General features: G+C 44.4%; 1 protein-coding gene across 1 annotated transcript in view; it reads right to left on the bottom strand.

The window, feature by feature from the left end:
* The window catches only part of srgap2 (SLIT-ROBO Rho GTPase activating protein 2), a 213,617-nt gene extending 197,356 nt beyond the window's left edge, over window positions 1-16,261 (bottom strand). Inside the window, exons 1-2 of the mRNA XM_068057533.1 lie at window positions 16,051-16,261; window positions 14,861-15,089 (exon numbers count right to left, since the gene is read on the bottom strand). Of these exons, the coding sequence (XP_067913634.1) occupies window positions 14,861-14,927 (67 nt within the window). The 5' untranslated portion in view covers window positions 14,928-15,089; window positions 16,051-16,261. The remainder of the gene's footprint in view (window positions 1-14,860; window positions 15,090-16,050) is intronic.
* Window positions 16,262-20,009: the final 3,748 nt, after the last annotated feature.

Genomic DNA, 20,009 nt, shown 5'->3' on the forward strand with positions numbered 1-20,009 from the left:
GCAACCCAGAAATAGCCATTTTGAGCAGATTTCCTGCTGGGTGACATCACAGAGTTTCACCTCAGTGACGTTAATAGCAACAGCTGGTAGCATTCAACAAATCAGGAACAAAAACAGAAGATGCTGGAAACGCTCAGCAGGTCTGGTATCCTCTGCAGAGAGGACAGTCGGCATTTTGGGAGTGCATTCTTTGTCAATACTCATAATGACAGAGTGAAAGTCCTCCATGTCTACCAGTTAGAGCTCCTACATGGAATCTGCTTGCAGTTTCAACTCTGTGTACAGTGAGCTTTACTTTATATCCAACTCCATGCTATACCTGCCTGGGAGTGTTTAATGGGGACAGTGTAGAGGGAGCTTTACTCTGTATCTAACCCCGTGCTATACCTGCCCTGGGTGTGTTTGATGGGAACAATGTAGAGGGAGCTTTATGGGGGAGATGGTGTTGTAGTGGTAATGTCACTAAACTAGTAATCTAGAGGCCCAGGTTAATGCCCCAGGGTTCAAATCCCACCAGGGCAGCTGGTGGAATTTAAATTCAATTAATTAATAAAAATCTGGAATTGAAAGCTAGTCTCAGTAATGGTGCGATGAAAATATCATCGATTGTTGTAAAAACCCATCTGGCTCACTAATGCCCTTTAGGGAAGGAAATCTGCCATCCTTACCTGGTCTGGCCTACATGTGACTCCAGACCTACAGCAATGTGGTTGACTCTTAACTGCCCTCTGAAATGGCCTCGCAAGCCACTCAGTTGTCAAGGGCAATTAGGGATGGGCAACAAATGCTGGCCTTGCCAGCAATGCTCACATCCCACGAAAGAATACATTTTAAAAAATCTAACTTGTGCTGTCCTTGCCCTGGGAGTGTTGATAAGACAGCGTAGAGGGACCTTTACTCTGTATTGAACATGTGCTGTAAAGGGAGCTTTACTTGAGATCTGAGTTCCAACCTGCTGCTCTGAGTGTTTGATGCATGTAGATGTGTGGATCTGAGCATGCTCACATTACCTTCCAATGCTGCCAGCTAGATGCACATAAAAGAGCAAAGGAGAATCAGCAGAAAACTGACACTGAACAGGCTGTGACTCCAATAATCTTTCTCATTGTCAGTGCACTGCCCCTGGATGGTTTATGAAGCAAAAGAAATGGACATTGCAATTTCTAAAGTTGCTAAATTTAATATAATGTTCCACCCAACATCACATCAAAACATTACCTAAAATAGTCAAAGATCTATTCACTGAAACTCCCAAAGTGATCATTATTCACAAGATCTCACAGTGTCCTGCTCTTTCCGCATGGTCCCACCCATCCACACACACAATGCAATCTGCAATTGTTACTGTGTCAGGGACTAACCAGTTGTCTGCCGACTGCATGCTGTTTTTTGATCGAGTTGTTGCTAACGTGCCGTTACAGTAACGGAGCTAAGGTCTGCTGTCTCGGCCTGCGTTCATGGTTAATTCTTTCAACCCAATGCTTCCCTTGTGTTACTGTTCAGGAATGTTTTTTTTGTCAGTGGGCAGAGAACAGCTCCATAGGGATCATGCCACAGTGTGTTCCACTGCCAAGTCGATAAAGGCTGGTCATGGAAAAAAATACTTTGAAAATTTGAAGTGAAGAGGAGGGAGTTTAGTTAATCTTAGTTTGTATGTTGTGTTTGGGAGGTGGAGATGATAGAAAGTTAATTCCAGCCTTTATACCCCATGTCCTTTTTCTCTCCTTTGATTAAAGATGCTGACTTTTGCTGGGGTACAGTTCGAAGAAGCAGCTGCTCGCAAACACATCACCCGAATGACCATTCATCACAACTGAGTCCACACAGTGGGGTGTCAGCCAGCTATTCTACAATAAGGGGCATCTCACATACCAGGCTGATCCTTTCCTGACTCCACCATCCGCACAGATATACATTCCACTGAGCTGACTGTATGGCTGCACTCTCACTTCAAGACACATTCCAGAACTTAAACAAATAATCTTGGCTAACACTGCAATGCAATATTGAGGGAGCGTGGCACTGATGCAGGGGTGACACTGAGGGAGCACAGGAGGGAACATCTTTCAGATGAGATGTTAAACCAAAAACCTGCCAATCTATTCAGGTGGATATAAAAATGCTATGGTACCAGCTGAAAATGCAGAGGATTTCTCCCAGTGTTGTAACCAATGTTTATCACTTAATCAATAGCACCAGAGAAATTAACTGGTCATGTCTTTTGCTGCTGTTTATGCGATATTACTATCTTCAGAATGACTACCACATTTGCCTACATAATAACAGTCACTGTACTCCAAAGCAATTCATTATATGTGAAGCAGTGAGGGGTTTGAGAGCAGGGGAAAAGCTCTTTGTAAATAAAAATCTTTATATTGCTTCCCTATCTGAATGAGACAAGAAGTAAACAGGTGTAGCAAAGAATCCCACTCACATTCAAACCACCACAGAAGGCTTTGCCAGATCTCCTGTGGCACAATGACAACAGCTTTACATCAACTAAGCTTTACTCCTCTTTCAAACACTCACCTAACTTAACACAGAATTTCTCAATGCTAAGTCCTTGCATACTGTCTCTGAGCAACTATCAGCTTCGAGATCTTCAACTCCAATCGGATAGGATACTGCAGTTCCACTTGGCCACATGCCCAGTGACAGGTCTGGAGAGCAAGCTTCACATTAGCACGTCCCTCTATGGGGTCTCAATGAGAAACACAAACCATGGGGTTCATGAATTTACAGCAAAAAGTCAGTACACATGGAATCAGCCAGAACACCACTATAATTATATTGTTGGAATAGAAACAGACAATATTCAGATTTCCTTTCTTTCTATAATTTGCTGCTTCAAAAGCCAACACTTCTCCTGGTGTCTGAACTAACGGCACCAAAGGACTTATATCAACTGGTCAGTCATTTCATTCATGTTTATGGGATCATGCTGAGCAAAATGGCTCCTAACAACAGACTTCAAAGTAGTTCATTGTGTGTGACATGCTTTGGGACAAAGTGCTTTGTAAATAAGTCTTTCTTCCTCCACAACCATGCCTCCACTCAGTACAAGGGGCCACTATTGTTTTGGGCTAGTTGTCTCATGTCCTCACAGAATCCAATGGATAGTCTCTGAATCCCAGAGATAGGAATCTCATGACAAAAGACATGTGTTCGGCTGAATTACTGTAACTGGTGAAGATCTGACTACAAGACATCCTGCAGCATTACATTCTAGTTCTCACACTGACGACCTGAATACATTAGCACAAATTCCAGAGGGCTGCAGGTCAAAAATACTGCAGAGGTGAAATTCATTAAGCAGCTCCTTTATTCAGATGCATTCACAAATAATCGCATCTAGCCAAAGGCAGGATGTGGTATATTTACCTCAGCATGAACTCAGTCACAACACAAACTCCAGACAGCCAAGGACCCAGTTATGACAGTGTAGCTGATCAGTGCATGTTTATTCTGAATTTATATTGTTATAAATGATTGAGAGAGAGAAAGCAAATGACAAGAAGTAAACAACTATACAGATCAGGAGGGTTGCGGGTGTAATTGCTGGTCTTTGCTGCATTGCCTAATTTCAGTTTGGGCAATTGGTTTCTGTTTTCCAGAGCTTGGGAAAGGGAGATAAAACACTTGGGATTCCCAGTCCTGATCAAAAACTAGTGGCATTGCTGGAAAGCAAGTGATGATGGACATCGGGCAAAAACAGTATCAGCTTTGGCTGTGATCGGCTCCTGTATTCAATTTTCCAGCTCCCTCGTCAAGGAAGACCATTTGGGCGAGCATGCAGAAGGTGGCTGTTTTCTGTGGAACCCACAACTCAAGGGTCAGCACCTTCAGAAAGGAGGGAGTGGGGGGGGAAAAAACACTTTCATCATGATTAAACCAACCCGCAATCAGGTGTGTAAAACACAGGCCTTCCACAAGAGCAGGGAAGCAGCACGAACCATCTCCTTTCATCACATGACTGGGGGATCTGCCAAGTGGGCTTGCGCTACAGCTGGTGCAGTGATCATTAGCACTGTGTCCCTAATTAACCCTCATTAAACCAGCTCAAGGGTCCCGAAAGAGGAAGTCATTAAGTATTATAATTAGACATCTCCAAACAGTAAACTTACATAGTCCTGACACAAGAGAGAAAGGGAAGCTCGACTTGACCCCCACCACTAAACAAGACCACAAACTCCTTAATCCCAAGTGTTACAAAATAATTACCAGCAGTTCGAGTGCTGAGCTTCCTCTTAAATTATGAATCTTTGTCAGATTAGGTCTTGGCATTCAGGCGTGGAGGAGACAGAGATTCTGCTCCTGGCCCAATGAAGGCGGCAAGTGTAGCTGTGGGTGAAACCAAAATCAGGCTGGGCGGTGATGCTCCCCTCCCCCCAACCCTCTACACAATTAATCAGCCTACCAACACTCATACCGTGGATCTGTACGTGTAAGGCAGCCACTTGATTGGGATAATAGGAAGCACTGCCCCAGTGGGAGTCAATACCTTCAGGAAAAGGAAAGGGTGGGAGACAACAGAACAAGGCACCCATCTGTCTCTTCCTCCCACCCCCCAAAACAAATGAGAACAAACATCAAGCATCACCTTCACTTGGATTGTTGAAAGTAAATGTTTACCATGACCTGCCAATGCCGATACAACATTGGACTCTGGAATCAGTTGACTGAATTTTGCCAGGGAGGCAGAGGCAGGTAGGTTCGGAGGCGGGTGTGCCAGCAATTTCACGTAGGAGAGCAACCTGCTGGTCACACAACGTTTTGCTACCGGAGATAGCATCTCAGGGATGATGGCTACCCAATCAGAAGTGACGGGCAGTCAATTAATTTGATTAAGCAGCCAACTGAGGGGTATTTTGCCAGACATGTGCAATTTTGTCAACATCGTAAGGGCTCCCCCCCCCCCCCCCATTTTATATCTGGAGCCTGAGAAAGGAATGGAGGCAGCTTTGTGATCCGAGCTGTGAGTCATCTGTGGGTTTAGATTTATTTGCCGGCAGTAAATTACAAAGGGGATATATCCCCAGGCAGCAACAGCCCTTGCAGCTCCTTCATGGAGACTGATGTCTGTTAATGCTTGCCCTGCTGCATTGGCAGCCACTTCCGTCCCACTGAAGGCATTTCAATGGTGCCACTGCCGCTACTGCTGATGACCAGGCATCGCTAACACTGCGAAGGAGGCCGACAGCCCCACCCACGGGCTGCACGAAACAGACCTCCCAACGCTGGAACCCGGCCACCATCCCTAATTGGACAGGGTTCCAAAAGCAGCTTCTTAATTTACTGCGTCCGGGAATATTGTGCCCATCATCCCACCATGACCACTTCTGGGTTCCCAACCCGGATTGATCCAGATGTTGGGGTTGCGACTCACTTGAGAAAACTCAGTCTAGTGTGTCTGTTCCCTGTTACTAATGTAATGGATGAGAATAGAGAGGCTGTGAATAGGAGTCCATTGGGACAACTTTGCCAGAAAACTCTGCCATGCTAACTGAAGAAGGGGAGAGTGGGAAAAATATCTGTGCCCGGCCATCTGCTTTCAAACATGAAACTAGCAATGACTGAAGGATTGTTCCAACAGGAATCTGAATTATGGAGTTGGACCTCAGGTGCACTGGACAAACAATCAGACTGAAAAACCCAAATTAACTCAAAGAGTTACAAATAATTTTTTGCCTAGGGCAAAATTCCTCTTCCTTTGTGATGTGTTGCGGGCACAGATCACACCAGGATTCTGAACCCAGATCTATCCTTGGGAAAGTTGCAAATGTGTTCCTGGGACTTAAGAAATGGGGGAAGGATGGGGTTTGACCCAGTTCCTGATTTTCCCACCCAGTCTGGTATCTAATTTTGCAGATCCATCACTCCATGTCAGGGCATCTCAATGTTCCATAGCATGACGCCATCTTGAAGGGGGAATGGGGCTAAAATTATAAAACATGGATGGGATGCAACCTCCCACCTGTCGAGTTAGTTCAGTGGAGGAAATGGTCTGAAGAAACCGCTCTAAGGTATCATCTATGATCACTTCAATCAAAATACTGTCAACTCATTCACCTGGCCAGCGATGGGCCAAAGGGCCTGTTTCTGTGCTGTATGTATAGCTTTATGACTCTATGACCGCTATCTGTAGAGAAACAAAAAGAATTGCTGTGCAGGGATATCGAAAACCTGCTTTCTTTAATGTATTTACGATAAAGCTGAACAGCTACCGGACCAATCGTCTTCCCAATCCCACCCAGTGTAAAGCCTGGCTCAGGTATAAAATTAAAACCCGACTCAGGCCCGAGCTGACAACAGTCAACCCGAACCCCACCCGGGCCCGAGTCCTTTCATTCTTTTAAATGCCCGACCCGAAAAACCAAACATATTGATGAAACAGAAAAAAATTGTAGATTAAAACGAAAACAATACGAAACAAAACAGTACAGTCCAACCCGACCCGACCCCTGAATGCTGGACGCAGAATACAGACCCGACCCTGACACATATAGTCAGGTTTGGTTGGGCTTGGGTCGGGGAGCCAGGCTTTAACCCAGTGTGGCTGCACTATCAGTCTTTAATTAAACTCTATTTGAGTCTTTATGGGAACGATCCCTCTCGCCCAGTTCACTGTTTATTGGAAGGGTGTGTACAACACATGAACTCTGATTGTTAATAACAAACAGCTGAAAATGTCCCCAACGTAGTGTACAGCAAGCCATAGATAGCTATTGTTTGCAACGTACAAAACCACCACCATCTGCCTCTACCCACCCCTGTAAATGCTGACTCCTATTGACCCCTACCAGGGAGCCTCCATTAATGCTGACCCCTGTCAGGGAACCCCCCCCCCCCCCCCACTCTCCCCCTCCCCCACCCCCCCCACAAAATGCTGACCCCCTACCAGGGACCCTGGGGAGGCACCAAAAGTTGTAAGGGATTCTGGGAAGGCACCATTTACAGGGCATCTGTGGAAGGGCATCAACATTGGCACAAAAGGTGGAATAGGAATGGTCTAGACATGGAGTGTTGGTGAGCTGTTCAACTGTATAGGGCATCACATCCCAATTCTGATCCTGTTCTTACCTGAACTCTAGACATGCATTTTCTAGCTGAGGAAATTGGATTGCAATTAAAGACTCATTGGATGAAGACACAGTCACTGGCTTAGAAGACATTTAGTCCAGCTACAGTTAAACTACCCGACACTTGTGAAATTTGTCCAAATCCCAGACTAGCTTGCAGCAAGCACTTGCACATTGGCTTAGTTGCCATGAAGCTAATGGCACTGGTCTGCAGTACAGCCTCACACTTTTCTGCTTTGTTCCCTTATCGTGTAGATACTGCACAAATAAAAGTAGAAAAGGACAGAACAAGTTCCTTCATCATTCACAGAACTGCTAATATGTTTCATAAAATCCAATTGTGACCTGCAGCTTCTTCAGGGCTTTTGTTAAAAATAACTCAAGATTGTTTTGCTTCACTGCACCAAATACCAGGACTGACAGCTGCTGGAGAATTGTTAAACCTTAATCTTTTTCGTCTCCGGTTTCAAGCTCACAGGGTAAGACAGTTCCAGGACAACTCGTGCCAATCCTGTTTGTGGTCAGACAGGACAAAACTAAGTAGGAAGAACCCAGGTTTGGTTCCTGATCTGTATCAAGTGAGCTGATCTCAGTTAGGACAGCAGTTAAGATGGTGAAACGGACATCCCTGGGCTAGATAGGATTGTGGGTTGGGGGTGGGAAGGGGGAGGAGTGAAGGGGGAGAAATAAAAATCAGTCAAGGCTCCCACTTTCTATTGTCAGAAACTTTCCATGTGTGGACTTCAGGTAAGAACAAAAAATTACCTGTTCTTGGCATTAGGCTGCACTGAGAAGACGGAAGTGTTGGACTGGAGTAACATGTAGGCCAGGGCTTCCGTTCCCTGATGGACACAAGTGACCCAGTCAGGTTACTACAACAATCAACTACAACAGCTTTTGGGGGCATTCCTCTGGTACAGCCTGCAAATTAACAGATTTTTTTAAACTCAATTTCACAATTTGTCATGGTGGGATTTGAACTCCTGACCCCTGGGTTGCTAGTCCAGTACATTAACCACTATGTCTTGACTGAAATACTCTGATGGGCTCTAATGTCATCCACAATTGAATAGTTTACCAACACTCATCTTCTGTGTTCACACATAAAGTATATCCATTTGGGCAAGGTGCCCAGGGTTAGCTGATGCCTGCAAGGACAGGGAAGAAAAACAAAACAGGTAATAAACTAGGTCAGTTAAATGGATATACTTGTCTATCTGGAGATGCCCCTCTTATACCCCAGCCAAACCTGCACTTCCACAACCCCCAACACATCCCATCTCACCTGGACGGTTGATGGATTTGAGCTTCCCATGACTCAACTATACAAAGGAATTTTCTAATGAAAAATGGGGGAAAAGATCAGACAAGCAATCCACAGCTTAAGGGAAGGCCTTAAACAGTTACACAACTGTGCCAATCAGAAACAGTCCCTTTAAGTTTGGAGAGGATGCAGAGATTCCTTATTCCCATTTTAATTAAAAGTGACAGTAATTTATTTTATTCAATCTGAGCTATAACAGAACAGGAACCAGAAATCAATCATTAGACTCTATTAAATTCTAATCCTCTATTATTTGACTGAAATCTCAGAAGGTCCACAGATTCACAACTGGCTCAGTGAGTGCTTTCTCAGAGCGTGGACTTGCAATCACAAAGAAAAGAATGGGAACGTGCAGGTATACAATATATTTATATATATTATATTTAATTTAACAAAACATTGAAAATGGAGGAGCTAAATAAAGTAACTGAAGGAAAATGAAAGACTTTGCATTTCTATAGCACCTTTCATGACCTCAGGATATCCCAAAACACTTTACAGCCAATGAAGTACTTTTGAAGTGTAGTCACTGTTGTAATGAAGGAAATGCAGCAGCCAATCTGCGCACAGCAAGCTCCCACAAACAACATGATAATGACCAGATAATCTGTTTTGAGTAGTGTGGAATATAGTCTGTCACTCTAGAATTGGCCTTTATAGCCACTCCAGGCGCTGCTCCACAAACCACTGACCATCTCCAGGCGCTTACCCATTGTCTCCCGAGACAAGGAGGCCAAAGAAAGAAGAAATAGTGTGGAATAGGAATAAATATTATCCAGGATACAGAGAGAACTTCCCTGCTCTTCTGCAAGTAGGATTTTTTACACCCACTTGAGGGGGGCAGACAGGGCCTTGGTTTAAAGTCTCATTGAAAGGACTTCAGGGGATGAAATATCAGGAAGGTTTCTTACTCTACTGATTGGCTAAACTTAGTACAGATCAGAGACCAAGCCTAGAACTGCAGTGTTAACTCCGCTTCTCTCTACACAGATGCTACCAGACCTGCTGAGTATTTCCAGCACATTCTGTTCTTATTCTAGAACTGCAGCATTCACTCATCACTATACATTTGATGTTGGCATTTCCACTGCAGTCAAACAGTTAAATACAGACAGGAATCACACTACAGAACAACTAATTCTGTGTCTTGGGCTGTAATATAGTGGGAGGCTGCACTTTGATCATTTTCAAAAGAAACATTTTCTTTTATATAAAACCCACATTTAGAAAGATTGACTTCAATGTTATCTATTATAGGAGAATGTACCCCAAGTACACAGATGTTTTATGTATGAAACAATTCCTGCTATTTTGAATTTATTTGACGATACAAGGCCAGCTCTTTATTAAATTTGTTTTTGTTTTTAGGCAGGTTCTTTAGGTCGAAAACAGAAATGGCAAACAGCATCATGAAACTAACTAGCACAAAACTAACTAGGCGATAAGCTCAGCTGGGACAGAGTAGAAACTCCATGAATGGCCATAGTCCCCCTGGATTAGGGAAGGGAAAAGAAATTTACTTCTGATCTCTGTCCAATGACCCATTTAATAAGGTGTATGCGTGTGGATATCAGAGTGGCCGGGCTCAAACATAAAGACTGGCCACTAGGGTGAGGTATCAAAGAGTGCCTGACAGTTGTAGAACCATTACCCAATAAGAGCGTAGGAGAGATGGGGATAAAAATTATGCAGAGATTGCATTGACTAAAGAGAAGAATGAGTGGAGCGGGAGGGTGAGGGAGGTGGCAGAGGTCAAGCAGAGAACAGAGTTGCTTAAATTCCAGATAGACTCCCAGTCCTTCCTTATTCCTGTAGCCAGCAGTTATCTAATACAATGGGTTAGAACAGCTTGATATAGATCACAATCCAGAGCAAATTTACAATCGATGTACTGCCATCCAGTATTGGGTTAACTTTATTTACACTGAAGGTACACACCACCCCCCTAGCCCACAAGACAACCAGGAAGTACTTTTTTGTGAATGGTTATGTTGATCAAAGCAAAGTATTTCAACACCAAGGAATGGATGACTTTCCTATTTCAGGCACCAAGTGCCAAGCGCTGCCTGGTTAGGAACAGTTGACCACAGCTGCCCCAACCATGATCCTCACCCCAAGCTCAGTGTTCCCAATACCAGTGAGAGTTTTGCCATTTTCAAAACAAGTCATCCGTGTGGCCTTCCTGGATAAGATTGCGAGGGCAAAATTAACACTTTATGTTTGTTTCTAAGAAATTGGATTGAGACTTTTCACACAGGATGTGCCACAGAGAGGAAAAACAATCATCTCCTCAGTCTGGGATCGATTCAAACCAGAGTTCCATGAATGAAAGGCTAGTGTGCTAACTCACAGACTCTGGAGTATCCTTCAGTAATCATTAAATCTCTCTAATATATGACAAAATGTATATGATATTCATATCTATTTGCAGGATGAAACAGATTACAGTCTATGTTTATTAATCTAAAAAGTCAGATTTTCTGCAAAAATATTTACATTATCTCGTAACTAATTTAAATAACTGAATTAACAGGAGACTGCACACAAACCTTCAACTGGTAGACCAAGTCCAAGATTGGACAACTTAACACAGTTTTGAGTACAGCATTTGAAGTTCAATGAATTTACTGCACACACCAATTATCCCTGCCGTTTAATCCAAACAACAACTTTGGGAGTATAAACATTAAACGTTATTAGTCCAACATTTAGCGGTACTGCAGATCTGCCTCGTTCAAGTACTAGATTAGTGAGTCTATTACAGAGGATTGACTTGGTTCCAATTTCTCGTCTTGGAGCCAACTGAGCCCAGAGACCTTTTTGTGATTTTTCTCTCTTGATCTCAGTAAAAGAAGGATAGTTGATGATTGATCAATGATAATTATTAGCAAGAGCACCTGAGGTTCTTTAATGTCTTATCTTTATATTAATTTTATATTTGATGCATTGGTGGTACCAAAATCCTGTTTGTTTAGCTAATAAAGGAGTTGTGCTAGGATTTACTGGTCAGAATTATATCTCATTGTCCAATACTGTTCCTTCCCAGACAAATATAGACAATTTTTACTTCTCTTTCTTCCCCACAACATATCCCTAGTACTCAGATAAAAAGGACTTTACTAAGTGGGTATTGGATGAATACTCGAAGAGGAGAAATTTGCATGGCTATGGAGAAAGACAAGGAGAGTGGGACTAACTGGGCAGTTCTTTTGAAGAGCTGACGTTGACACAATGGGCTGAATGGCCTCCTACTGTGCTGTAAGATCCCACATGGACTTTGATAAGGCTACGTCTCTAACAGACAACAATGTTTCTTTTCCCTTTTTGCATTGAATTATATTTCTTTCCGACATCAACACTGACTCTGGGCTGGGTGTAGGTGGTCCATTCATGGCTGTTCCATTATTATGTAGCATAAGTGATCTCACTGAATATATTGGGCAGTGTTTGCTGCTTTTTGTAGGAAGTTAAGGATTCTTGCTGTGTTGAGGCATGCTGAGCTATTTGATGCTGGTTGTGAGCACAGGGAGTGAGGACTGGAGCCAAGCAGGTAGGCCCAGAATATTGCAGGCAGCCAACTGTATGAGAAGTTTGGCTTCAATAAGTTGTTTTTACTCAACTAACCTATTCAAACAATCGTAAGTTCTATCTTCTCCACTGTCACCCACTGCACCCCCCAGTTTAACTTCCAAGGCAGTCTTTACCTCTGAACTGTAAAGTGTCTTAATTCCAGGGATGGTATTGTCAGTGGCATGTGACCAGTTTCAGAATAGTCAAGAAAAATTTCAGTTGAGGCTCCAATAATTTTAGCTTGGTCATACACTTTCTATGCTTTGGAGTTGCAAAGCATAGCCCGTATATGTGTGTTGTGTCACGTGTGCACTCTCTCACTTTCCAATCCAGTTCTCAACAGGGATAAGAGCAGCATCTAAATGTTTGGCTAATAACGTTTAATGTTTATATTCCCAACGTTGTGCATGGATTAAACTGCAGGGATAATTGGTGTGTGCAGTAAATTCATTGAGCTTCAACTGCTGTACTCAAAGCTGTTAAATTGTCCAGTCTTGGACTTGGTCTACCAGTTAAACATTATGGTGCAGTCTCCTGTTAATTCAGTTATTTAAATTATTTACTGGATAATGTAAATATTTTTGCAGAAAACCTGAATTAATAAGCATGGACTGTAATCTGTTTCTTCCTGCTGCTTAATGCTAATGTCAAATACTTAAATATATTTTGTCATATATGACAGAGTTTTAATGATTACAATTGTCAACAGTTGACCAAACTGCCAACCTGCCTCTCTGATTCAGCCCGAAAAGACCAGATCTGTCACCAAGGCTGTGATTTCTCCTAGTCAGCTCGAGACAAACTCGTAATCCAATGCCCCAGTGGAGCAAGGTGGTCCTGGCTGGATGTGTAGTCAGTGGTGCTGGGTTTTGTGGGAGGGTGGTGGGGGGTTTGTCCCCATCAATTCATTTTGCAGTCAGCAAACCTGGCTTTGGAGGATGCCTTCCATTTAGTTCCGACATCCATCTTTGGCATCCAGTTTTTGCCCGAGAGTCTGTACAGTTCCCAGACTAGCAAACTCTGCATTCCCCAGCCTGACCCTCCTCCTGCCAAGTCAACCAAACCTCATGTTTGACTCCCACCACCTCGGCCAACCCAGTACCAGCACTGCATATAGTGGGAAGGTTCCCAGTGCTCTGTGTTGGTAAGTCACACAGTTTTAGCTGGTTAAATCCCAGCAGGTCCAAGTACGTTGGGGTCTCTGTAGCTTGGCTCTTCATCCTGTGGACTTGGATGAGGGGCTGTACAGCACGCTGAATCAGGCAAATAAAAAGTGCACTGTTGTGGAGTTCTCTGAAGTTTGATTTAGAGACTGGTAACAGGTTTCTATGCATGGCAGATATGGGGCTGATCACATAGTAGGGTATTGGAAATAAAACTTATGTGGGATTATCAGAATACAGAGACTTATTAAACCATTGAGGGAGTTATTCTGTATCATTTCATGCCCGAGATCCTCAAGTTAAAATGAGAGAAATTGAGTACTTCTCTCAGAAAACCAAACTCCAACAGTCCTCAATGACAAACAGTGTGTGTGGTTTCAAGGTTGTAATATGATTTTCAGGATGTACAGTGTAACATTACAGCTATACCTTGAGCAAGTACTGCCTCAGGGAAACCTTACTGCCCATAACACAAACCACAGGCACAGATCAGAATTTTAAATTCATGCAACGTTTCTTGTCCTTTGGAAAGCTAGGAATTTACTTCTCTGGTCTTGTTCTGGTCTTTGTGTTGGGAAGGGTGAGGGATTCCAGTCATGATGCATCAAACTGTATCCAAACACTTACTCTCGTCTGCTGAAGATGATGGAGGTGAAATGGACTTGTACAGCAGCACGAAACAAGAAATAACAAAATGACAACAGCTTTCTACACTGCACCTGGTTCTAGTTTCATGCAGAGGGTAAGATGGACTGCCCAGTTCCCGTCACCTGCTTTGTGCTATCTTCCAAGGCCAATTTCACTCCCATTGACTCTTGGGGTCTGAGTTCCACAGGAACGTCACTCTACCAGCATATATTAGCATAAGCCCAGGAATCGAGCTTGAAAAGCTATTCAACCATTACTGGCATCACAGTGGAGTCTGATTCTGACTCCCCACCAATATCTGTCAACACAATTTCCAGCACGGGTGACTGAGCATGATCAGGAAGGGAAGCCATGGCTGATTTACTGTCACTCCCTAGCACATGGAGTGGAGGGGCACCATCATGGCTAACTGCAATATTCCATCTGTTGCCCTGACTGAAGACTAAAGCTGGGAGCTTGCACATTACTCACTGCCATACAGTGCCTTGAGGGAGCGGCACATTTTCTGGAAAACCCAACAGCAGCAGTGTCTCAGAGATGCCCCCCACTGTCGCATGCTAAGAAAGACGTTGCTTTCAGCTGGAAGGTGTAGCTGTAGTCACTTGACCTTTAACCCCTCTGCTGCAGGACCCAACAGTCTCCCCCACCGCAGCAAACCCACAGCCTACCCACACTAGCCCTTGCTCTTGCACGTAAGCATCTCAAATGGATCCTATGAAGACTGGCTTCTTTTTCTAATAAAAACTAATAGCTGCATGGTGAATTGCAGAACAATCTGTGTTTGCCTGAGAGAAATGAAAGACAGGCACTGCAACACGTATTTTGCACCGTGTGAATGGAATAGCTCACAGATGACGAACGCAAAGTACGGTCAGATTGTAAAAATATGATTTGAAAATGAATTTCCTGGAGATTAATTTCGCAGCATTAAAGCACAGGGTGGATAACAGCAAGGCGTTGATTGCACGGTTAACCCTATATGAGGCTAGACCGCTGTCGTTATTTTCTTGGGATCAAAACTCTGCTGCAAACACAATGCTGCAATTCGGAATCGAATAGAAACAGATTAAACCTACCCTTGACTTGTGTGTCATACTCGGTAATAATCTCCTTGTCCTTCTTGAATTTGGCTGGCGATGTCATCGCTGTTAGTCTAGAAATTGTTTTTCTTCCACTAAAAAAAAAACTGCAGAGGCAGTAATCAGATGGTAATCCTGTTGCTGGAGAATTCTTCTCTCACCGCCTTTCCCTCAATCAGTCCATGAGGATGAGGAGGTTTGGGTGCAAATCGAGTCCTCGCAGAAGCTGAAATCAACACGGAAAGTGACCACGGGGGGAGATAAAATATATATAATCAGAGCGAGAGACAACAACACTGACTGCAGCAAATCCCAGGGAGGAAGGAAGAGAGGGAGGAGGGGAGGGGAAAGGAGGGGAGGGGGTGGGTTAGAAGATAATTAAAAAGCCTTCAGATGGTGGGAATCACAGGGAGAGAGGGGAGTGTGCGAGATTGGAGCGCTGCGTTTCTTTGTATCCCAGCTGAGCATGCTGCCAGCACTAGGAGAATTCCAATACACTCGGTTTCAAATTGTTCCACTGTTTGATCAATGTATTTATATATTTGAATGAAAGGATTTAACATTCAAGAGAATCAGCGCTGGTGATAAAACGATAATAACGACAGGGCGTTTTTTTTAAAAAAAAAGTCTTGGGGGGGGGGGGGGGGAAACGCTTGAAAATAACTGGAGTTTTTCTTCTTAAATTCCCTCCAAAGAGGTTGAGATGATCCAGGGAGCGATCAGAGCAGGAAAGGGACCGGCCTGGGAAGGAACAATTGATCCCCTGAAATGTTCTCGCTGTTTCGGGGTAACTTTTTTCAGTGAAGCTGAAATGTATCCAAGATGTAGCGAGAATAAAGCGGGTGACAATTCACCAAATGTATCACGTTCCTGCTTTACAAGATGTTAAAAGCTTTCACAGCAAAATAAAATCGTCTTCTGATTTATAGATTTAGTTGAGGGAGGAGAAAAAACCTTCCGTGATTGGAGGAAGCGCAAACGTCCAAACTACAAAAAAAGTTTTCAAAATGACAAAACTTGCAACAAAAGCTGTTTTTTTTTTAAGTACAACTTTTTCTTCAAATCGCTGCTTTAGGATTCATTTTAGATTCACCCACAAAAAAAAAATTCCAGCCAAGCCTCTCCGCTCCCTGCAAACTTCCAGAAAACTGACATTTTTTTGTCCAAGTTCAGGAACTTTTTCAAACTTTTTTAGTTGCTTCTGGTCTTCTTTCCCGTCCTCTCTCGTTTCCTCGATCATACAATTTCCCTTGTGCAAACCCCCCGTCCCGCTCTGCCTTCTTTTCTTCAGATATCAATTTTTGTCTCTCATTCCCCGTTCGCCTCCACAACTCAGGTTCCCGCAGAGGTTTAAAGTTGCAGGATTTTTTTGTGGTCACTGCAACCTACTAAACGAGGAGTTGACGGCTCAGACAAGAGGCGCCTGCGTTCTCCCATACAAAGGGGGAAAACTGATCATTAATATTTGCTGCAAAAATATGCCTTGTTGGGAAGTGAGGAGCGCTTCCTCCTGTCTCGGAGTGGGACTGTAGGAACTTAAGTAGCTGAAATAAATGGGCTAAAAAACCATAACCCTTCCCAAAATTACACCGCCAAATCATTTAATATACTGATTATCAAAGCAGCAACCTATTAGGGTGATGTAAACTTCATTTGCAGTTATATGACCTTTTTTGTCCTATTTATGTTTACGAGAGAGAAGCAAAAATAAACGACACTTGCCCCACCCCATCAACAAAGCCTGCAGTTTTCAAAAGGAACATAAGAGGTTTCCTTCCAGCTCCAGCCAGAAATCGGTTCAATGTGTTGATTGCTCTTTGTGTGACTTACAACTTCCTGATTTCAGTCCCAAATCTGCTAGTTTGAATCTGTGCCCCGCAGTCCTGATAGTTTTAGATTTGGATGGCTTGTGCTTGGTGATGGCCTCACTGAATGAAATGGAGCTCATTTTTAATTTACAAAAGTGCATAATGTGGATTACAACTTGCTCTGACCCAGCACCTTTCCCACATTCAGACATGCTTCATCCTCCCCGAGCCCAGGCAGAGTTCGGCCTCTGCAGATTCCTTGACAACAACTTATATCGAGCCTTTAACGCAATAAAACGTTCCACCGTCCTACAAAAGAGCAAAATATGACACTGAGCCACATAAGGAGATATTAAGTCAGGTGACCAAAAGCTTGGTCAAAGTGGTAGGTTTTGAGGAGTGTCTTAAAGGAGGAAAGTGAGGCAGAGAGGTGTAGGGCGGGTATTTCCGAGCTTAGAGCCTAAGCAACTAAGGCGCGGCCACAAATGGTGGAGCGATTAAAATTAGGGATGCTTAAGAGGCCAGAATTAGAGGAACAAAGATATCTCGGAGGGTTATGGGTCTGGAGGAGATTACAGAGATGGGGAGGGGCGAGGTCATGGAGGGATTTGAAAACCAGGATGAGAATTTTAAAATCAAGACATTGCTTGACGGGAGCCAATATAGGTCAGTCAGCACAGGGGTGATAGGGGAATGGGACTTGGTGCGACTGACAGAGAACTACTTTGGCACTGTGTTCATTTTACTGGTTTAAGATAGGTGCTTAAGTGTCCAATATGGCGGATGGTGTGCACATATTCCATGCCATAAGTGCACTGCTAACATATTGGTAAAGGCTCCAGTATAGGATTCCAGGTCATTTTTAAAAATTTGTTTCATGGGATGTGGGCATTGTTGGCCAGGCCAGCATTTATTGCCCATCCCTAATTTTTTTTATTATTCATTCATGGGATGTGGGTGTCGCTGGCTAGGCCAGCATTGATTGCCCATCCCTAATTGCCCTTGAGAAGGTGGTGGTGAGCTGCCTTCTTGAACCGCTGCAGTCCGTGTGGGGTAGGTACACCCACAGTGCTGTTAGGAAGGGAGTTCCAGGATTTTGACCCAGTGACAGTGAAAGAACGGCGATATAGTTCAAGTCAGGATGGTGTGTGGCTTGGAGGGGAACTTGCAGGTGGTGGTGTTCTCATGCATCTGCTGCCCTTGTCCTTCTAGGTGGTAGAGGTCGCGGGTTTGAAAGGTGCTGCCTGAATAGCCTTGCTGTGTTGCTGCAGTGCATCTTGTTGCTGCCACTGTGCGTCGGTGGTGGAGAGAGTGAATGTTTGTGGATGGGGTGCCAATCAAGCGGGCTGCTTTGTCCTGGATGGTGTTGAGCTTCTTGAGTGTTGTTGGAGCTGCACCCATCCAGGCAAGTGGAGAGTATTCCATCACACTCCTGACTTGTGCCTTGTAGATGGTGGACAGGCTTTGGGGAGTCAGGAGGTGAGTTACTCGCCGCAGGATTCCTAGCCTCTGACCTGCTCTTGTAGCCACGGTATTTATATGGATACTTCAGTTCTGTTTCTGGTCAATGGTAACCCCCCCAGGATGTTGATAGTGGGGGATTCAGCGATGGTAATGCCATTGAATGTCAAGGGAGATGGTTAGACTCTGTCTTGTTGGAGATGGTCATTGCCTGGCACTTGTGTGGCGCGAATGTTACTTGCCACTTATCAGCCCAAGCCTGGATATTGTCCAGGTCTTGCTGCATTTCTACACGGACTGCTTCAGTATCTGAGGAGTTGCAAATGGTGCTGAACATTGTGCAATCATCAGCGAACATCCCCACTTCTGACCTTATGATGGAGGGAAGGTCATTGATGAAGCAGCTGAAGATGGTTGAGCCTAGGACTCTACCCTGAGGAACTCCTGCAGTGATGTCCTGGAGCTCAGATGATTGACCTCCAACAACTACAGCCATCTTCCTTTGTGCTAGGTATGATTGCAACCAGCAGGGAAATTTCCCCCTGATTCCCATTGACTCCAGTTTTGCTCGGGCTCCTTGATGCCATACTCGGTCAAATGCTGCCTTGATGTCAAGGGCAGTTACTCTCACCTCACCTCTTGAGTTCAGCTCTTTTGTCCATGTTTGGTCCAAGGCTGTAATGAGGTCAGGAGCTGAGTAGCCCTGGCGGAACCCAAACTGAACGTCAGTGAGCAGGTTATTGCTAAACAAGTGCCGCTTGATCAATCTGTCGATGATACCTTCCATCACTTTACTGATAATTGAGAGTACACTGATGGGGCGGTAATTGGCCGGGTTGGATTTGTCCTGCTTTTTGCGTACAGGACATACCTGGGCAATTTTCCACATTGCCGGGTAGATGCCATTGCTGTAGCTGTACTGGAACAGCTTGGCTAGGGGCACGGCAAGTTCTGGAGCACAGGTCTTCAGTACTATTGCCGGAATGTTGTCAGGGCCCATAGCCTTTGCAGTATCCAGTGCCTTCTGTCGTTTCTTGATATCACGTGGAGTGAATCAAATTGGCTGAAGAGTGGCATCTGTGATGCTGGGGACTTCAGGAGGAGGCCGAGATGGATCATCAACTTGGCACTTCTGGCTGAAGATTGTTGCAAATGCTTCAGCCTTATCTTTTGCACTGATGTGCTGGGCTCCCCCATCATTGAGGATGGGGATGTTTGTGGAGCCTCCTCCTCCGTTTAGTTGTTTAATTGTCCACCATCATTCACGACTGGATGTGGCAGAACTGCAGAGGTTAGATCTGATCGGTTGGTTATGGGATTGTTTAGCTCTGTCTATCGCATGCTGTCTATGCTGTTTGGCATGCAAGTAGTCCTGGGTTGTAGCTTTAGCAGGTTGACACCTAATTTTGAGGTATGCCTGGTGCTACTTCTGGCATGCCCTCCTGCACTCTTCATTGAACCAGGATTGATCCCCCAGCTTGATGGTAATGGTAGAGTGGGGGATATGCCGGGCCATGAGGTTACAGATTGTGGTTGAGTACAATTCTGCTGCTGATGGTCCACAGTGCCTCATGGATGCCCAGTTTTGCATTGCTAAATCTGTCCCATTTAGCACGGTGGTAGTGCCACACAACACGATGAAGGGTATCCTCGATGTGAAGACGGGACTTCGTCTCCACAAGATCACTCCCACCAATACTGTCATGGACAGATGCATCTGCGCAGGCAGATTGGTGAGGATGAGATCAAGTATGTTTTTCCTTCTTGTTGGTTCCCTCATCACCTGTCGCAGACCCAGTCTAGCAGCTATGTCCTTAAGGACTCGGCCAGTGGTAGTGCTACTGAACCACTCTTGGTGATGGACATTGAAGTCCCCC

Source organism: Heterodontus francisci, chromosome 25 (genome assembly GCF_036365525.1).
Source record: "Heterodontus francisci isolate sHetFra1 chromosome 25, sHetFra1.hap1, whole genome shotgun sequence".
NCBI lineage: Eukaryota > Metazoa > Chordata > Chondrichthyes > Heterodontiformes > Heterodontidae > Heterodontus > Heterodontus francisci.